A 19,692-nucleotide genomic window follows, 5' to 3' on the forward strand; every position below is an offset into this window, starting at 1 on the left:
TAAACAGGTTTTTATGATGTTGTTTGCTTCCCGACCTGATTCTGGTATAGCATCATGTGATAGATAAAAGACCCTTAAACATCCCTTTCAGCTGACTCCTGGTCTTTTGGACAAAAACCTAACTCTTTCAGCCAATGATCAACTAAAGAATTCCTAAATCCACCTATGATTTATAAGCCCCCGCTCTGAGATGTCCCGCCTTTATGGGCCAAACCAATGTATGTCTCCCATGTATTGATTTATAACTTTACCTGTAACCCCTGTCTCTCTAAAATGTATAAAACCAACCTGTAACCTAACCACAGCGAGTCCACTTGCTCAAGGCTTCTTGAGAATGGCTCCGGGTCATGGTCCTCAAATTTGGCTCAAAATAAACCTCTTTCAAATATTTCAGAGTTTGGATTTTTCCGTCCACAGCATAAATATCAACCCCAATTATTTAAATATCCCGGAAGACCAGAGGAATGAAATTAAGGCAGACGTTTGTATCGGCTCCTCGTCTTAGGACTGGCCAGCTTCCAGCTGGTGGCGCTATTGCCTGGGGGTTGCCTGTGTACTTTTAACCATTCCATATCTTCATGCCTATGAACCTGTGAGGAATTCCTTCCTCCCCACGTTGCAAACTCAATAACCATCATTTAGAACCCACCTAAATGCCATCTCCTGCGTGAAGCCCTCAGCAGCCCCAGCCAGGAGAACTGCTGTTGGGATACTTGTTACGATGCGTGGAAATTGTTTCCCTGTCTGTCCCCTTCTCAATCCAGATGTGTTTTTCCAGAGTGGGACACTTCCTGGAATCCCCTGGAGATCCCCAAAGGCATATCAGGATGGGACAAGGTGCATCTGAAAAAGCTGCCTAGGCGATTCCAATACGCACCCCCATACACACCCCAGGTGAGACCCACCGCTCAGATGTGGGGTTGCTAGGTCAGCACTGTGGCTCATCTATCACATCTCAGCACCCAGCAGAGGCAGAGGGTGTGGAATGCGACTGAATTCACAAGACTCACCTGCTCATTACATTAAGAGTATTTCAGAACAGAATTTGTCAGTGGGGGCAAAGAGCATGCCCTGGCCTCAGATTAAAGACCTACCAGACCACCATGAGACAGCACGTGACCCTGCGGATGGCTGGGGTTCGGAAGAGGTCCAGGATCGAGTTGGAGGTGCGGACGCTTGCAAACTCACTCTGGATGTAGGAGCTCAGCACCTGCGTGAGGAAAGTCTGTTCAGGGAAAGCGAGGGATCTGGGACCCTACCTCCCTGCAGGAGGACGCGAGCCGGGGTTGAGGTTTCTGGCAAGATGGCCTAGTGTCCTTTCCGTCCAGGGACTGACGGCCCTCGCCCAGCTGTTCCCAGGGCTTTGAGATGAAGCAGAGGCTCCAGCGCGAGCCCCGACACTCGTGGGGTTCGGTGGCTCTGGAGCACCCCCTCGCCCCGCCCCGGGTATAGACTTTGAGACAGATAAGAGCTGTGGTTGCAAGTGACTCTCCAGCTGCCCACTGTGTGTCCTCAGGCAAGTTACCTGGCCCGCGGGCGCTTCAGTTTCCTCACTGGCAAAACGAGGCATTAAATGAGATTATGTATGTAATGCTCTTAGCATAGCGCTTGGCATGGGGCTCAGTGAATGGTACTTATTGATGATAAATGGTAACCATCTTATAATAAATGGAATTTACAATAACTGGTATGTTTGTTATTGATTCTCCAATTTTATTTTATGATTGCTATTTTAATAATTTTTATCTTAATATTTGATTAAAATTTCAACTGGATATCTCGTTAATAGGGTTATTTCCTCATTGCACGGATGGACAGACTGATGAACGAAGCAGTTCGATTATTCATCCCAGATCACACAACCATTCAATGTTCAAGCAACGTCCTTCCCACACCGGAACTCTGCCTGTCCTGCTCATTCCCAACCTCTACGCCTGGAAGGCAGGCAAATCCTGGGACGCTGCTAAATCCTAGTGTAACTGGAGGCCGCCCCAAGACTGAAGACTGTCCTGACCCTTCCTTCCACCAGTGCTTACCTCCTTGGTCAGCCTGTCCCCTTCCTCCTTCCTCCCATTCACTGCAGCCACCGTCTGCAGGTTCCGCATAGCTAACTGGGACTTGCCGTGAAGGAGGAGCCAGCGGGATGACTCTGGCAGCCACCTGGGACCAAGAGAAGGAAGAAGAAGGACCCAGGGCCGGGTGGAGCTCATTCTGCTCCCCAAACTCAAGTACAGCTTCGTCCACCTTCTTCTAGCCCCTAAAAAGGGTGAATTGTCCTCCTGTCTGCAGGATCAGGAAGACTGGGGGACATGCCAGCTTCCCTTTTTTTGCAGCACGTCATTCAGAGACTCACCGAAGGCTACTTAGAGACTACAGATGACTGAGGACTTCAACAGACCCAGTTTTGAATCTGGTTCTGACCCCAGCTGTGTGGCCTTGAATAAGCTACGGACCCTCTCTGGTCTGTGTCTCTGTTCCCCTCTTAAAAGTGCCATGGGGTTGTGAGGTGCAAAGGAGCTGGCGAAAGCAAAAGCACTTGGTATGTTCTGGAGCCCCACACTAATGTAAGGGATTTTACTGGAGCTTCCCAGAGGGATTCATGAACACCTGTGAGACCTGCCGTCCTTTGTGTCCCCAGCAAGTCCAGTAAGTCCCAGTCACCGCACACCCCAACCCTTCATAGGGCCAGGTGAGGGCCAGCCACACAGGTGCACTCACCCCCACTCTGCTCGGCACATACCAAGAATAGAGGAAGAAGACCAGGAAAGGAGCAGAGACGGCAAACTGCAGCCAGCGCCAGGGGCGGATCAGGTATGCCACCCCCGCCAGAATGAGCTGGCCCATGGTGAAGGAGTACCCCAGCAAGACCCCCGCCACGGTCCGGCCCCGGGTGGGCATCCACTCCACAACTGCGGAGAAAATGACAGCACGTGCAGTGGGATTCCGCTACCCACGTGGCTGTTCAATCCGCCCACCCTCTTATCCCGACCCCGGCCACTTTCACTCATTCCGGGTCTCATTCTGGAGACCCACGGAGACACAGGCAAAGGTGTCCCCACCTCACTCCTCATACCCAGGTAAAGTCTAGGTGCATCGAAGAACTAAATGTAGACAACAATGCAACAAAAATGTTAGAAGAAATCATGGTAGATTATTTTACAGCCTTAAATCGGGGAAAGGCTTTTCCAAGAATGCCGCAAAACCCAGAAACAATAAAAGGGAAGGCTAACAACTTTGAATTCATAAAAATAAAAAAGTCTGCATTGGAACAAAACAAAACAAAACACCGTAAGCAAAGTCATAATGTCAGCAAAAAAAAGCAAAAAATATTTGTAACTCAAATAACAGATAAAGGGCTAATTTCCCTAAGTAAGAGTTCTCGCAGATCAATGGGAAAGCCTCCAACAAGCCAAGAGGAATATGGGCAACAGTGCTCAAACTGATGCAAAGACCAAAAAAAAAACAAAAACCGTCATTTTTGTAAGAAGCAAAACTTGGAACAACCTAAATGTCCATCCACAGGGGACTGGTTGACACATCCTTACAAGGCAGCCGTAATGAACTGATGAGGCTTCTCTCCAGCAAGCAATGAGCTCTGTGTCCAACCCATCCACAAGTCCTGTTGTTTCTACCTTCGGAATTTAGCCAGAGTCTGAGCTACTCCCACCTGCTCTGCTGCCACCGCCCTGGCCGCGTTCGGCCTGGCCTCTCACGGGATGACAGCCGGAGCCTCTTGACTGGCCTCCCTGCTCCTGTTCTGCTGCCATACGGCGGGCAGGGGGTCTTGTCACATCTCAAATCCTCAATCAGATCACTGCTCCTCAGCTCAGAATGCTCCGGTGGCTCTCGTCTCATCCAGAGTCAAAGCCAAAGTCCTCAAATGGCCACAAGGTCCCTCAGGATTGCCGCCCCCCCTACTCTGCGCCAGCCACAGGGATCTCCCCGCAGGGCCTTTGCAGGCAGTTCCCTCTGCTTAGACTGTTCTACCCAGATATCTGCAGCGCTCATTCCCTCAACTCCTTCAAATTTTGCTCAAAATGACACCTTCTCTGTGAGATCTTTCCCTGACTATGCCAATTAAAACTGCAGACCCCTCTCCTCCGCCCCGGGCTTCAGTTCCCTCTGTAGCACTTATCACCGTCTGACATACTATGTGACCCGCTGATTTGTGGTGTTTACCTTCCACCTTCCCTCGCTAGAACATGGCCCCCAAGGAGTCCTTGTTCACTGCTGCGTCTCGGCACCTAGAACCTCGCCAGGCACGCAGGAGGCCCTCCATCAACACTGGACCAGTGGCCGCATTGTTAGTGAAAGAATCAGGACGTGGGATGGGGCACCCGGCTGAGTCTCTACAAAAGCGTCCTTATAGGCTGAGCTGTCCCGAGACAGAGCACCCGGCCTTTGGAGGTGTTAAGAGGCTGAGCAATCTGGTGTATGTGTGTGTGTGTGTGTGTGTGTGTGTGTGTGTGTAGGTGTTAGAGGCCTTTCGAGCATGAGATAAACCTCAGATATCTGTTTCAAGCCGTGGCTGGATGCCCACCCTGCAGAATGAGGTGAGTAGACTGCGATTTGCTGAGAGCCCCCTAAGTGCCAGGAGAGGGAGGGGCAGTCAGGTGTGTCCTGGTTCTCCAGCCTCCCTCAGCTCTGAAATAAAAGACCCATTCTGTCCTTGGACAGCGGAGGGTGGTAGCAGTTTTGAACTCTGGTAGTGTCCCCAGGAGCAAGCTAAGTAGTTAAAGTGAAGCACAGGCAGGTGGCAGGCCTGTGTCCAGGGTGGGCCTCCTATTGCCCTGCAATGCTCTCTGCCAGGACCGCCCAGGAGCTGCCCAGAACCAGCCTGGAGTGAAGACTGACCCTGTCCTTTGTCACTTGGGGGGGTGACTCCCAGCTGGCATCTAGGAGCTGGGTCTCCACCACAGAGCTAAGGAATCACTGGCCTTTGCAACCTGGATGAACCCCACCTTTCTTAGAGCCACATAATCTCAGGGACCCTTGTGGCTCACTCCTCTCTGTGTCCTGGTGCCCTCTGTGGCCCCACACTAAGCCTGGCACACAATGGGTGCTTAGTAAGTGATTATTGTTGGCTAACTCACAAAGGAAACAAACCTAACCCTCTCAGTCTACAGATGAGTGAACTGAAACCCAGGCCAAGGTAAAGGCTGCGCAGGGTCCCTGCCCTCTGTCGCAGGGCCAAGAACTCTGGTGGGAGGGTTTGAGTTGAGGTTGCTGGGCGAGAATCCCAACAAAGTGAAATAAGAAAGATGTCTGGCCGGGCGCGGTGGCTCACGCCTGTAATCCTAGCACTCTGGGAGGCCGAGGCGGGTGGATCGCTCAAGGTCAGGAGTTCGAGACCAGCCTGAGCAAGAGCGAGACCCCGTCTCTACCAAAAAATAGAAAGAAATGATGCGGACAACTAAAAATACATATATATGGAAAAAAATTAGCCTGGCATGGTGGCGCATGCCTGTAGTCCCAGCTACTCGGGAGGCTGAGGCAGAAGGATTGCTTGAGCTCAGGAGTTTGAGGTTGCTGTGAGCTAGGCTGACGCCACGGCACTCACTCTAGCCAGGGCAACAAAGCGAGACTCTGTCTCAAAAAAAAAAAAAAGAAAGATGTCTGATGACAGGGCAGCCACTTCCCTTCCTTCCCCAGCCCCAGCCCTTCCCGGCCTCTCCGCGGCTGGACTCACCCAGAGAGAGGGAGTTGAGGATGATGCCGGAGAAGGTCATGCCCATCAGGAACCGGAAGGCACAGTAGGCACTGAAGGAGCCAAAGTACGCCGTGGCGGCCCCTGAAACCGCCAGCTGCAGGTACGACCAGACCAGGGGGGCCTTGCGGCCCAGCCTGAGCCCAGGGGACAGGCACAGGCATTAGGGTTCAGGAAGCACAGTGGCATTCCCCCAGGGGACAAAGCAGCAGCAGCCTGTGCCTGACCCTGCTGCCAGATGAGGGGAAGCTGGGTGCCCCACAAAAGCCACCCCTCCAAAACAGGAACTCGCAGCCGCTGGGACCCAGGCACCGGGTGCACAGGTTGGCTGGAAAAGGAATGTCATGACGTAGAAGAAATTGGAGATGAAGAGATTTATTCCAGGGACAGGAAGGGGCAAGGATTCCTGCAAAGACCCAGAGAGGATGTGGCTGGTGGGGAGAGCGACACCTCAAACCAGAACTCAGAGGGGGCGAGCCCTCGGCCAGTCCCAGGCTGCGGGAGCAGGACCAGGGGTCAGGCCTTCACGTGGACTGGCCTCACCGGGGATGCTGGCGTGGGGCGTGGGGTGGCCAAGCCCGGAGGAATCCGAGGCCAGGGCGGCAGGGTTATCCCACTCTGGCCTGGACACTGCTCCGTTTGCAAACGAGGGTCCAGGGCCAGAGCGCACGGCCCCAGTGTGGCCAGGAGGGCAGCAGGCCAAGAAGGGGGGTAGTATGTCTTCTCCACGCACTCCATGACACACTCACTCATTCGGTCATTTGTTCATTCATGCATTCATTCATTCACTCATTCATTCATTGTTACACAAATGTTCACTGACCACCTCTAAGGACAGGCCTGAGCTGAGGGCTGGTGGCATACGAAATACTCTGGACAAGACACAAGCTCGCATGTAGACAGACCAGGACGTGTCAGGACACAGTGTGATGAGGGCCCTGACAGAGCCACCTGTGAGGGGCCTGAGGCGTGCAGAACCGAGAGCCATCTGCACTCCAGGGTATGGAGTCTGGAATCCAGGAGGGTCCCCCAAAACCTGAACCGAGAGAGGAGGGGCCGAAGGGAGGAGAGAGGATAGAGGGAGAGAGAAGGGGAGAAAAAGCAGGGCAGGAAGGGGAAGAGGCAAAGGCGAGCCGGCTTCAGCAGAGCCTGGTGTTGCTGTCCGTCAGTGGCTTTCAGTTAGGGTTTGTTCTGGCTCATTCGCACAGCGGGATGCGGTGTGGACGTCAGGAAGGACAGGAAAGCTCTTTCCAAAGGAATAGGAGAGGCCTTCAACATGAAGAAGAAGCCAGGTGCAGGACCACGTGTGAAGTGCGCCAGCGTTTGTATAAACGCGTGTGGACACGGCATGTGCACTGCTTGCTCGACTGCGCAAAATCATAAACCTCTCTGGTAAGAGACGTGGAACCCGGCCGCCCTCTGGGAAGTACTGCAGGGAGGGGCAGAGGTGGGACAGGGATGCCTCCCTGCGGCTCCTTTGCACTTTTTGGAATTCTGAACCCTGTGAATGTGTTTTATGTACCACCTACTTAAAGATACACGAGTAAACTCGAATAAGGAAAACTTAAGGCAGAGGCCTGGGGCTTTCTGGCCCACGGGGGGTGGCTGGGACCCTCATCCCAAGGCTCACCTGTCTGCCAGGCTGCCAAACACGGCGGCCCCTGCCAGCACCCCAGCCATGTAGAGGGACTGGGCCAGGTCGCGGAGGGTGCGGGCCTCACAGACCAGATCCCACTGCAAGGGAGAAAGGGACGCTTCAGCCTCGGCCTTGGCAGCAGCCCCCCACGCCACGCAGCCCCCTCTGACCTCCATCACGATGGTGGATGGGAAAACACTGTGGTCATAGACCCAGCCGTCCTTGCAGCTCTCTGTGGCCGCTCCGTGCACGGAGGTGTTGGGGTTAAGGAGGGCCCACTGAGGCTCAGTGAAGCGCTGGCACGGCTCGGGGTCCCCCAAGTGGTCCAGGGGTACAATGGCCCTCAGCCAGGCCCCCGAGTCATTGGTGGCAGCCTCGGTGCGGTTGGCGGGGCCCCGGCAGTGGTGCGGGGGCACGGCGGCCGTGAAGTTCTGCAGGAAGTTGTGGCAGGCCAGCAAGCTGCAGGGCAGCAGCAGCAGGGCCGTGTAGATGAGCTGGAAGCGGCCCACGCCGCCCAGGGTGTCCAGCAGATCTGTGAAGGCCATGGCCATGGGTCCAACCTGAGGGCCAGCCTGTCTGGGCCTTATGTAAGGGGCCAAGGAGGGGCCCTGGGAGATGGAGGGACAGGCCAGGGGTTAGGACCGAACACGCCCTGTGTGCCTCGTGTCAGAGGGCTCCAGTTACACCCCACAGGAAGGTTCCAGTGTCCCCACAACCGCAGGGCTCCCCTCCCCCAGGCCCTTTCTCCAGGTCTCCATCTCTCACCCGGAGAGCCGCCTCACCGCCACCACCCAGATCTGCAGGCCCAGCCGTCCTGCCTGCCCGCCCGCCCCCATCGGCAGAACCCCAGCAGTGAGGGCAGCACTGTCACCTTCCCTCTCTTCCAGAGGCCACCGTGAGGCATCTTCAGGAACCCGATTCTGGCCTTGTTACATGGAACACTGTTCCTGTCACTGGGCTCCGAGTCGCAGCGGAGCTTACGTGGTCAGAGGTCGGAATATCGGGGTCCCAGTGAGTACACTGCTCGCCCCTCCCCTACTCCACACAAAGTCAGGAGCTCAGCTGCACAAGTGACACTTGGAAAAAGTCCTTTAAAAATGCCCCAAACAGGGCAGCCAAGAGGAGGCCCTGGTCTCCCTGCCCCCCAGGCACCCTCAGCCTCAGAGTCGGAGTGTTTGAGGGTTAGGGCCCCAAGATCATCCAGACCCACGGTGTCCCAACCCCCTTATCAAACACAGCCCAATGCAGAGAACAACTAAGGGTGTGAGCAAGAGGATGGGCCCAGCCGCCCACCCCACCGTTGCCTGCCTCCTCCACCCCAGTCCCCTCAGAAGCCAGCCCAAGCTCCAGGAAGAGATGAGCCACTCCCCTTACTGACAAGGACACTAAGCCCATCAGGACCTGGCCCAGGGGCTCCCAAGGGACACGGGCAAAATGCAAGCTCAGGACAGCAGAGACAGTCTCCAGACAGTCTGCCACTCGGGGAGCAGGGGCCCCCACCCCAATCTCCATGCAGAGGCTGCCAAGGGCAGCCCTGCAGGCTCCCTCAGCCTTTGCCCTGCAGATGCCATCCTAATGTGTGGCTGCGTCCCATCCCCCCATCACCCCCCTAACCCACTCTTATCTCTGGTAAGAAAAGCCAGGATCCCAGAGGGGGCTGGAGTGGCTTATATAAGCTGCAGGTGTCTGGGTCACAGGGGCACCCCGCCCCCAGGAGGACCTGAAAGAGGCTCTGTGCTCTGGGGGAGCTCGCTGGGGGGGTCAGGTTTGTGCTAAGTAGAGGTTTAGGTTTCAGCTGGAGCGTCACCTCAGGGGACAGGAGTGTGCAGGAAAGGCAGGGGGTGAGCAGGACCTTGTGGGCCTCAGCTGTGGCCCTGTCCCTGCAGCTGGGGCTCCAGGGCCCACCCTCCCTGACCTGCCAGGGCCAGAAATGTCCCCTCCCAGCTGCTCAGTACTCCAGCAGAGGTGCAAGCCTCTGGGGCCATGCCGAAGGAGATGGAAGCTGGAAAGCTGGGAGGGCAGGGGTGGGCTGGGGCCACCAGCTGTCCCCATAAGCCAGGCAGCAGCTTGGGGAGAAACACACTCCAGAGACAGATGTGGGGTCTTTTCCTTTATTATTTGGGGTTCCTCCACATGGAAACATGGGACCTCCCCACCCCACGCCTAGTGCTTCTGGCACCCGTGTAACCAGTACACCAGTTCCTGAAGAGTCCCCTTTAAAATCACCAATATAAAAAAGGAGGGAGGGAGGGAAGGCCTGGCCACCCTCCAGGCCGGGCACAGCTGCCGGGCAGAGAGGGGGCCTTGGCTTCTGCGAGGGAAGGCACAGGCGTCCCAGCCCCCGGGGCTCCCCCAGCCAGGAGGGGGCTCTGCACGCCTGGACTGCAGTGTGCAGAGCTAGTGGTTACAGTTTACAACCCGCAGGTGAGGCCAGGGGTCGGGCTGGGTGGGTGGCCTCTGAAGTGAGGGGAGGGGACACATCTGGATGCTTGGGGGGCCTGGGGTTGTCCTGAGGCAGGGACAAGCGAAAGCTGCCTTCCTGGTATGGTGATGGGAGGGGCTAGGGGGCCATCCCGAGTCCATGGCTGGCGCAGGCAAGGAGAGCCACACAGCTCTGCCCAGAGCAGACCGGGTGTGGCTGGGAGAGGAGGGGACAGGAGGGTGGGCACCTCCCAGCTCTGAGGAAGGCACTTGCAGCTGGCATGGGCTGGCATGGCACAGCAGGAGGTGTGGCTTGGCGGACAGGAGAGGAGCTGGGTGGGGGGCCACACCCCGCCTCACGCGAACATGGTCAGCTGTAACCACTGGTGGGCGGAGAGCAGATGGCTTCTTCAGTCTCCCTCCCCACGGAACACCAAGCCCAGCCCCCTGCCCCAAGGCTCAGCAGCCACCATCTCTTTGCTCCCTGGAGGGACCCTTACTAGGGGGCTCCTTTCTTACTCCTCCGGTCCCAGGAGACCAGGCTGCTAGCTCCCCCAGGGCCTGTCCTCCTACTCCTTCCCAGAGCTCAGGCCCCCCATCCCGCCTTCCAGGACTCAGGTGGCCCAGCCTTTTGGGCTGGCTCTGAGGCCCAGGCCCCTGCCAGGAAGGGACAGGAGAATATTGGCAAAATAAGGAAACTCAGCCACCTCAAATTCTTCCCCCACTATGGGCCCAAGGAGGTTCCCACCTTAAACAAGTCAAAGGTCACGACTCCATCCAGATCTGTGTCCAGAGTTTTGAAAAATCCTGTGTGTTCAAGAAAAGATGACATGGGGTGAAAACTCAGTGGGACATTTGCACAGGGCCACGACCAGCCCCCTCTGCCTGCCTGACCCTCCCCCCACCTTCCCACAGAACCCTAGGCTGTCACTCCTTGAAGCCAGGAAGTAGCTCTTCCTGCTGCCTGAGAGCCCCCCAATTTCCTCCCCTCCCCCACTCTCCTAGCCTTCAGCCTCCAGGTGACGAAGCACAGAGCCCACCTGGGGTCCAACCCCAGACCTCAGCCTCTCTGGCACATGCCTACTACACTGACCTGTATCTGCCATTCACCCATCTGTCTGTTTCCACCAGCTCACAGGGGACGCATTTGGGATAGGGCTGGAGGGTGGGAGCCGATTGGGGACACTCACGGAACATGGTCTCCAACCGAATCAGGCAGCACACAAAGTTGTCAAAGTCGACAGCCAGGTCGGGCTCGGAGTAGCGGGTGATGATGAGTTCGTACAGCTTCTTGTTGAGCTTGAAGCCTGGTCCAGGAGAGTGAATGAGGTCAGGGGGGTGGGTATAGAGGGGCAAGGTCCCCAGGAACAGGAAGGGAGGAGGTGCTTAGGGCCTTGTCTTCTCCAGGGGCCTCCTGGGCAGGGCCAGTCCCAGAGGGAGCACCAGGGCCCCGGTCGTGCCAGAGAGGGTGCAGGAATCTGGCTTCATTTGTCCCAAATGCCCAGGCCTCATCCTTGCAGGGCCGCCAGGGTGGGCCCCGCATCTCTCCCATGGGAGGCTCTGCAGCCTGGCTCTGCCCCTCCTGGCTGCCAGGCCTGAAGTCAGTCACCTTCCCTCCCTGAGCCTTACTGTTGTCACGTGCACAGTGGGGATCATAAAAGACCCCATCTTCCTTAGGCTGCAGCGAGGAGGAAGGAAAGCCGAGAAAGCACTTAGCTCAGTAACCACAGGGAGAAGACGAAAGACGGCTGTTACCACATCATCACTAGCACCTCAGGGACATGGGCCAGTGGGGCGGGCCACTGCCCTGGGGAGCTGTCAAGGAAGCAGCCTGGGGCCTGGGAGCAGTAAAGCCATCCATCCTAGGCCCCACAGGTGCCACTAGCCTCTGGGCCTCACCTGCAGATTCGATGGCCATCCGCATCTCGTAGGCACTCATGCTGCCTGACTTGTCCAGGTCAAACTTCCGGAAGACGGACTGGGGTGGGTGGCAGAGGATGAGGGCCAAGCCGAGTCAGCCAGCCCCACCTGCCCACCCCCCCAGGGTGGCTGTGGATGGAGGGGAGAGGCCCAAAGGTGGGTCAGTTGCTGGGACATGGGGGCTCAGAGGTGGGGAGGCTGCAGAGGAGGGCCTGGCCCACTCGGCCAGCCTGGGCACCAGCTGAGCAGCCTTCCCTGTGTGACTGAGGCCGCAGAGGGGGAAGGGAGGCTCCCAGCCAGTGGGGACGACCTACCAGGTAGTTCCGGATGCGGTTCCACAGGATGTTGAACTCCACCAGGCCCAGCTTCCCATTGCCATCACGCTGGGCGGCCGTTAAGAAGGCAACTCCACAGCTTAGACCAGGCACGTGAGAACGAGCAGTTGGGGAGAAGGGGAGACGGGCCGCAGGGAGCAAGCCGATGGGGAGGGCAGGGCAGGGAGCGGCAGGAGCCACGCGCAGCCAGTTTGCAACCAGGCTTGCCTCGTTCTCTGAACTGGGGTGCAGCAGAGTGGGCTGGGGAGGGGTGCAGAGACAATACCAGGCTCCGCTTTTCACTTGACACAAGCCCTGTGCCTCAGTTTCTCCCTCTCAATCAACAGGAAGACACCCCAGAAGACACCTGACCATGGGGCTCTGGTGCGTCCACACTCCACAGCTCTGTCCCATTCTCTACGCTGCTCCTGGGACAGCTGGCCCAGCGCCTTTCTCCTGCCCATATCCCGACCCAAAATGCCACTCAGGAGGGACAAGCAAACGGAAGGATACGTCCATGAGGTTCACCATGCTGCGGCACGACTCCAGGCTGAAGCCCTTGGTCCGCAGGTCTTTGTCTGTAAGAAAAACCAGTTCCAAGCCCTAAACCCAGAGAGTGTCCCGTGCCTGCCCCTGCTGGGGCCAGGTAGGAAGTGATCGGGGAGGCAGGATTCCTGCCAGTGGAGTGAGCAGGATTGTTTTTCTCACTGGGGAATATAGGTAAAGGATTTTAGCAATCAAGCCAATGTCCTGACAGCCACAAATTAATCCAAAGTAAAATGAAATGAGTACTAAACAGACGTGAAAGAAATTGGGCAGAGTGGGGTTCACTGCAGACTCCGAGGGCCGGCAGGGCTTCCCCAGCGCCGCAGAGGAGGGAGGTTCTGAGCTGAGGGAACCGAGCCACGGAGGTCAAGAGGCACCGAGGTGCATGGGCAGTTCGGGGGGTGGCTGCCTTCAGCTGCGTGCTTCAGGGAGTGAAGCCAGCCACGTTCTGCTCCCCTGGCCACTCGGCCTGGCCCAGGGGGCGTCTCTGGGAAGAAGGGGAGCCTTGCCCTTGGCACCAAGGCACAGAGCTCAGGACAGGGAACAGGGATGCAGCAGGACAGCATGAGGCGTTTGGGGTGAAAATGGCAGGGAGTCAGGCTCAGAAAGGCAGTGGAGGGTCCCCCCACCCATGCACACCAAGGAGTGGGGTTCAGCTCAACGTGGGAGCCGAAGCCCAATTCTGACACTTGGAGAAAGTGGGGGGGCAGGAAATAAGGTAGAGCAGGCATCTGGGGACACTCACGTTTGCTAATGATCCTGTTAAGGATGGTCTGCAGCTCCTTGACGCTGATCTCCATGTCCTGGGGAAGAGAGAGGATGGCACCTGCCCAAGGACTGGCTGCCCTCGGCGGCCCCACCCACCCCCCCTCGCCCAACCTACCGCCCCAGCCAGCTGCCTGAAGAGGGCCTTGAAGTTCTCGTCAATCTCCTCTTCTGAGAGCACTTGCTGGACCGAGAAGGGGGGAGAGCAGGTAAGGGGCCTGCACGGGCCATGCGGATGGCAGCTGGAGGGAGGCGGGGACCACTCCTTTGCTGCATGTCACTTCGACTCTCCCAGCCTCACTTTTCTAACCCATAAAATGGGGACCTAGTCCCCGCTCTGCCCCCTGGGGGGTGCAGTTCAGTTCAGCGATGAAAGGGAAGAGTTTGGATCCTTGCTGTATAACCTTGGGCAAGGTCCTTAACCTCTCTGAACCTGAGTTTCTCACTCAGAAGAGATATCGTGACAGGACCTGGACAGGATTGTCACGGGGAGGAAATGAGATGACCCAGGTGAAGTGCTCAGCACAGAGCCAGCAAAGAGAGAGAGCTCGGGGACTGCACCGTTATTATCACAAGTCCTTGCAAACTGTCCAGTGCTGGGCGGATGAGGGATTAGCATTACTCTCAGGGCTCTTGTGGGGCGCGGGGCGGGTGTGCCTTGCCAACAGGAGCCCAGAGCCCAGGGGCTGGGACATCCAGGTCCTCATCACACACCCGGAGAAAGGGAGAGAGGACGGTGCCTGGTGTGGGTGGGACCACGCACCTCGTCAGGGAGATTGGCCTGGATCTGGTCGTCCAGCTCCCTGCAGAGAGTGGGAAGAAACAGCGGGGTCAGAGTGGGGGACAGAGCAAGGACCTGGAGGTGGGAGGTGGGGGAAGGACAGAGCAGCGGGGGGCCAGGCCATGACTCACTGGGTCCCAGCGCTCTTTTCCGAGAAGAAGCGGAGCACAAAGTCACCCTCCTTATTGGGCTCGAAGGTCGAGGGCACCACAACGTACTCCCCAGGCGGCAGGCGGAAGCGGGTGCTGACCTCCCGCAGGTTGATGAACTGCTCGGAGCGCGCCCGGGATGAGTTGGCCAGGAAGAAGTCACGCTTCAAGTGCACGGCTGGCTGGCCCACCAGCTGGAGGGAGGGAGGGGGAGCGGGGCTGCAGCCGCCCACTCAGCCCCTCCTCAGGGCCAACCCCAGACCCAGACCCCAGGCTCCAAGTCACTCACAGCCTGTATGACCCTGACAAGTCATTTTGCCTCAGTTTCCTCATCTGTAAAATGTTACCCTACCTGCTACAAGGGTGGAGGGTTATGAGGAGTAGTTAAGTACAGATAAAGCACATATTTAATTAATATTCTCGCCCTTACTACTTGGAGTTTCCCCATGTCAGACGCTGCAGGGCATCTGGCATCTCATTTAATGCTCCCAACAGCCCTGTGAGGCAGTGCTGTTATGCCCATTTTACAGACATAAACACTGAGGCTCAGAGCTTAAGCAACTTGCTCAACACTTTGCTCCCAACATTGACCCAGACTGCCCCAGTCAGCACTTACTCAGTGTCAACGGCAAGATGGGAAGAGCCTCGTGTGTGCATGTCGGGGGTGCTCTGAGGACCAGGGTTGAAATCCAGCCCCCTTACTTATACCTGCTCTGACCCTCAGGAGAGCAATGTTTGTTCAGCCCACTGAACAGTCAGGGGAAAGCACTTTTCAAGCATTAAAACAAGGTGACTTCTTAGCTGTCCATGCAAGGGTGGGTTTGCCACCGTGCTGCTCCCCTCTGGGCACCCTTAGGTCACGTGCTGGGGGTATATAAATCCAGGTGAGTCAGATGCCACACCTACCTCTGGAGGGACCTGCAAGAGAGACAGGGGAAGTTAGAGAAGCGTGTTTGTCCCAGGAGCAGAGGGCAGAGTGCATGCTGAGCAGAGGTCCTGAGTTCTTAGACGGGAGTGGCAGGATGAGGAGACAGGACTCAGACTTGTCCCCACACCAGAGAGTGATCCCAAGAGGGAGGGCCCAGGCAGGGCTCTCTTTGTCCCTGGAATGCCCTAGGGCTCAGCTCTGAGTCACAGTCTCCAGGACAGCCCCTGGAGTGGCCAACCAAAATGTCCTAGAGCCTGGGGACATGAGAGGTCCACGCCAGTCTGCTGCCAGGGGCTCTGGGTGTAGGCCAAGGCTGTGGCTTCCTCTGCCCCTGGCCAGGAAGGTCCAGAAGTCCCCTCCCACCCCTTCCATCTTGAACACAGTCAGGAGTAATAACCACAGAGAATGGGGGTGGGGCAGCGTCCCTGTCATATACCTCCATTCCAGCCTCCACTGACACTCTTCTGAGACAGGGAGCTCCCGACTCCCCAGGGGCAGCCCACGGGCCCTCTTCTCTCTAAAGCTGAGCCAAAGTCTGACCCCAGAAGCTGCCTCCCGAGGTGGCAGCTGAGCCAGCTCCTCTTCCCAGAGCAGCATCCCACCCTCTGAGGATGAGGGTGAATCCCAGAATCCTTCCTTGCCAAGCCAACCACCTTCCTCTCCCTGCTCCCCCATGGGATGCATGGTAGGTCCCCATCTGCCCAGGCCAGAGGGCTTTGGCAGGTGCCTCTGGAGGTCTCTCTCGGCCACCCGCCTCGGGATGCGACTGCCCAGTGCCCCCAGGATGGGTCCCCCGGCAATGGCCTCTGGCGCCCCCTGGCGGAAGCCTGCCGTGCCGGGGGGACCCGCGGGCTCACCTCGTAGACCGCGAAGCCGATGGTCTCCATGTCCCGGCCGAAGCGGCGCTCGCGGCGGCGGTGCTTCTGCATGAGGGCCAGCACGAAGCTGCAGCCTGACTCCCGATCTCCGTAGTCGTCTGGGTCATCCACCTCCTCCAGCCGGATCTTGAACTGGGGGTTCACCCAGAAGGTGGCTGCAGGTCGGGGAAAGCGAGATCAGAGGTGGGGCAGAGTGGCCCTCTGCAAGCCTCACCTGCACACTCCCACGTGTCCATTCCTTCATTCGACAAATATTAGTAAGTGCCCAGCATGTGCCAGGTGACCGGCATGCAGCAAGCAGACAGTCCTGCCCTCGTGGGCTTGCAGTCCAGAAGCAAAGGCCGGAGCGTGAGCAAGTCAGGTCAGTGAACAGAGGAATGACAGAGAGCAAGTGGAAGTCGGTCAGTGCCGGTGACATGTGAGCTGAGACCTGAAGGCACAGCTCTGGGAAGATGCTGAGAAGCACCAGCCAGGCAGAGGGAGATCCAAGAGCAGAGGTGGGGAAGAGCCCGGCACATCTGTGGGACAGCAGGCGTCCGGGCAGCCAGGTGATCCAGGGAGGTGGCAGAGGTAGGCAGGCATTGGTCAGGGGCTAAGGTACGTGGATTGAATCAAAGAGCAAAAGGACCCTACAACCCACTTGCAACAGAGAGGGACATGACCTGATTAACATTCTAAAAGGTGACTCGAGCCACTGTGTGGACAATGACTTAGATGAGGGCAAGACAGAAAAGAGGGGTCTGACAGGAGGCCACAGAGAGCCAGCCAGGGCTTGCATGTCTGGCAGTTTGGTGATTTACCTGCTTTAAGGACCCTCTTGACTAAAACCACCCAGTATTGGAAAGAATATGCAAAATGTCTTTTTAAAGCACTAATAAGCCACAGCACCCCCCCCCCCAATTGACAATAATCAAAAAGGTAAGTAAGTGTTGGCAAGGATATGGAGGAATCAGAACCTCATATGCTGCTGGTAAAAATTAACATGGTGCAGCCACTTTGGAGAAGAGTCGAGCAGTTTCTCAAAAGGTTAAACACAGAGCTACCATATAACCCAGCAATTCCACTCCTAGGTATATACCCAAGAGAAATTAAAATATATGTCCACACAAAAACTTGTACGTGAATGCTCATAGCAGCACTATTTATAATAGCCAAATGGAGGAAACAACCCAATTATCCATCAACTGATGACTGAATATACAAAATGTATAGCCAAACAATGGAATATTATTTGGCAATAAAAAGGAACAAAGTACTAATATATGTGACAACATGAATGAACCTGGAAAATATTATGCTAATTGAAAAAAGCCAGTAGCAAAAGACCACATATTGTATGACTCCATTTATATGAAATACTCAGATTAGGCAAATCCACAGACAAAAAGCAGATTAGTGGTAGCCAGGGCTGGCAAATGAGGGCCAAGGGATACACAGTTCGTTTTAGGGATAATGAATGTTCCATGATTGATGTGATGGTTGCACAACTTTGGGAAGATACTAAAAGCCACTGAATTATACACTTTAAGTGGGCTGGGCACAGTGGCTCACGCCTGTAATCCTAGCACTCCGGGAGGCCAAGGCGGGAAGATCACTTGAGCTCAGGAGTTTGAGACCAGCCTGAGCATGAGCAAGAGCCCATCTCTACTAAAAACAGAAAAAATTAGCCAGTGGTGGTGGTGTGCACCTGTAGTCCCAGCTACTCGGGAGGCTGAGGCAGGAGGATCACCTAAGCCCAGGAGTTTGAGGTTGCTGTGAGCTAGGCTGACGCCACTGCACTCTAGCCCGGACAACAAATTATACACTTTGAGTGAATTGTATGGTATGTGAATTAAATCTCAATAAAGAAGTTTTTAGAAAATAGAAACTAGGAGCCCTGCAAGGTAAATAATGCCCAAGGACTTCTGTCAACCCCTGGACACCCTGAGCCCTGAATACATGATCATAAGATAAAGTCCAGGATCTACTGGAGGCAAAGAATCCAACAGGAGATTCCGGCAATAAAACTGGAACCCTCATAAGGAATGCCAGCAGTTAAGTATGAAAGAAAAATAAAGCCCATTGGGAGGAAGAAAAAAAATAAACACAAGCCAGTCTTCACATGACCCTTCAGTTTTAATTCATACTGCCTGTGAGGTCAAGGAAACATTAAGGAAAGAATTTAGTTTTGAAAGGGGGTCCAACCTGTGTTGGCGGCATCCCAAATGACTGATAGAAACACGCTGGAGGAACTTAACTTCATGGGAGGACTCAAAAAGAACTCCCACAGATGAACTTCTAGGCCAAATGCAGCAGAGACCTAACAAGGAAACAAGGCACTATGACTGAGCACCCACCGCCACAATGGACAAAGGACCGACAGACCAAGACTTCAGATATTAACTCTCTCAACACGAAATATATAAGACTATGCTTACTATGTTTAAGGAAATAAATGAAAAGTTTGAAAATATGAGCAAGAATGAACAGATTTGAAAAGATCCAATAAAACTTTTAGAAATAAAAAAAAATTAATTGAAATTAAGAACTTGGAAAAACTAACCAAAGATTTGACACAGCCAAAAAGAAAATTAGTGAATTGAGAATGGAGCTGATGAAACTACCCAGGACACAATCCAGAGAGATTAAGAGATGGAAAAATCTAAAAGCAAGGTTAACACAGAGAGAAAATGGAATGAGAAGGTACACCTTACATTTGACTGGAATTCCAAAATGAGAAGATAGAGTAGGAAGGAGGTGATATTCTAAAGGGTCATGGTTAAAAATGTTCTAGAATTGTTGAGAGACATCAATTCAGATCCAGGAAGCTCAATAAATCCACGGAAGAATGAAAAGAAAGCCTTACTTCCACAAATCATGGTGAAATCATAGAGTATAAAAGAAAAAGTTTTAAAAGATTTTTTAAACAAAGCATGGTAGACAGACTCTGGACTCACACATAGCAACAATGGAAGCAGAATAAGGAATAATAGTAGCTTCAATGGGCTAAAAATAATGTCAATCCAGACTTGTATATCCAGAGAACTGTTAAGAATAAGCACACTATGAAGGAATTTTTGACAAATACTGAGAAAGTTTATCACCAATAGATCCTTGTTAAAAGAAATGCAAAAGGATATATTTCAGGCAGATGGCAAATGATCTCAGATGTATGGTCTCAGAATGGTGAACAAAAATACTATTATTTTGTGGGCAGTCCAAATAAATATAGGCTATCTCAAATAATGGTGATGTTTAATTTATGGCAGAAAAAAATTGTTTAGAATTAAAATGCTAGCTAATGATAGCATCATGAACAAAGGGAGAGGGTGATCCAAGTTAAATATGCTAACGTCTTTGTATTGTTCAGGAGGAGAGTAAGGATACTGATTACCAAACTTTGGGATGTATGAAGCAAACTCTTATGTCTTTCAAACTCATAGAGGAAAAAACTAGTGGAGAGAAAAAAAAACTCAGTACAAAAGACAGCATGACAAGAGAGACAAGCAGAAAATAAGTAAACACATTCAGTCAGTTGAAATAATTACAAACATATCATTAATCACTGTGAGTATAAATGAACTAAACTCTCTAATCAAAGGACAAAAAATTTCAAGCTGAATTATTAAAAAGCCAGCTATATGTTGTTTACAAGAAATAAAAAAACA

General features: G+C 54.5%; 2 protein-coding genes across 4 annotated transcripts in view; both read right to left on the reverse strand.

Moving 5' to 3' along the window:
- Positions 1-7,888, reverse strand: part of SLC22A20 (solute carrier family 22, member 20) — a 22,756-nt gene extending 14,868 nt beyond the window's left edge. Inside the window, exons 1-6 of the mRNA XM_012665418.1 lie at positions 7,514-7,888; positions 7,338-7,441; positions 5,690-5,844; positions 2,741-2,909; positions 2,037-2,160; positions 1,095-1,210 (exon numbers count right to left, since the gene is read on the reverse strand). Coding sequence (XP_012520872.1) covers positions 1,095-1,210; positions 2,037-2,160; positions 2,741-2,909; positions 5,690-5,844; positions 7,338-7,441; positions 7,514-7,888 — 1,043 coding nt within the window. The remainder of the gene's footprint in view (positions 1-1,094; positions 1,211-2,036; positions 2,161-2,740; positions 2,910-5,689; positions 5,845-7,337; positions 7,442-7,513) is intronic.
- Positions 7,889-9,432: 1,544 nt separating this feature from the next.
- Positions 9,433-19,692, reverse strand: part of CAPN1 (calpain 1, (mu/I) large subunit) — a 25,374-nt gene continuing 15,114 nt past the window's right edge. For all 3 annotated transcript variants that reach the window (XM_012665421.1, XM_012665420.1, XM_012665419.1), the window contains exons 11-22: positions 16,025-16,200; positions 15,146-15,157; positions 14,222-14,433; positions 14,073-14,112; positions 13,428-13,493; positions 13,290-13,347; positions 12,512-12,576; positions 11,999-12,067; positions 11,664-11,742; positions 10,955-11,071; positions 10,513-10,571; positions 9,433-10,147 (exon numbers count right to left, since the gene is read on the reverse strand). In XM_012665421.1, coding sequence (XP_012520875.1) covers positions 10,121-10,147; positions 10,513-10,571; positions 10,955-11,071; positions 11,664-11,742; positions 11,999-12,067; positions 12,512-12,576; positions 13,290-13,347; positions 13,428-13,493; positions 14,073-14,112; positions 14,222-14,433; positions 15,146-15,157; positions 16,025-16,200 — 980 coding nt within the window. In that variant the 3' untranslated portion in view covers positions 9,433-10,120. The remainder of the gene's footprint in view (positions 10,148-10,512; positions 10,572-10,954; positions 11,072-11,663; positions 11,743-11,998; positions 12,068-12,511; positions 12,577-13,289; positions 13,348-13,427; positions 13,494-14,072; positions 14,113-14,221; positions 14,434-15,145; positions 15,158-16,024; positions 16,201-19,692) is intronic.

Source organism: Propithecus coquereli, unplaced genomic scaffold (genome assembly GCF_000956105.1).
Source record: "Propithecus coquereli isolate 6110/MARCELLA unplaced genomic scaffold, Pcoq_1.0 Scaffold120, whole genome shotgun sequence".
In the NCBI taxonomy this organism is placed as follows: domain Eukaryota; kingdom Metazoa; phylum Chordata; class Mammalia; order Primates; family Indriidae; genus Propithecus; species Propithecus coquereli.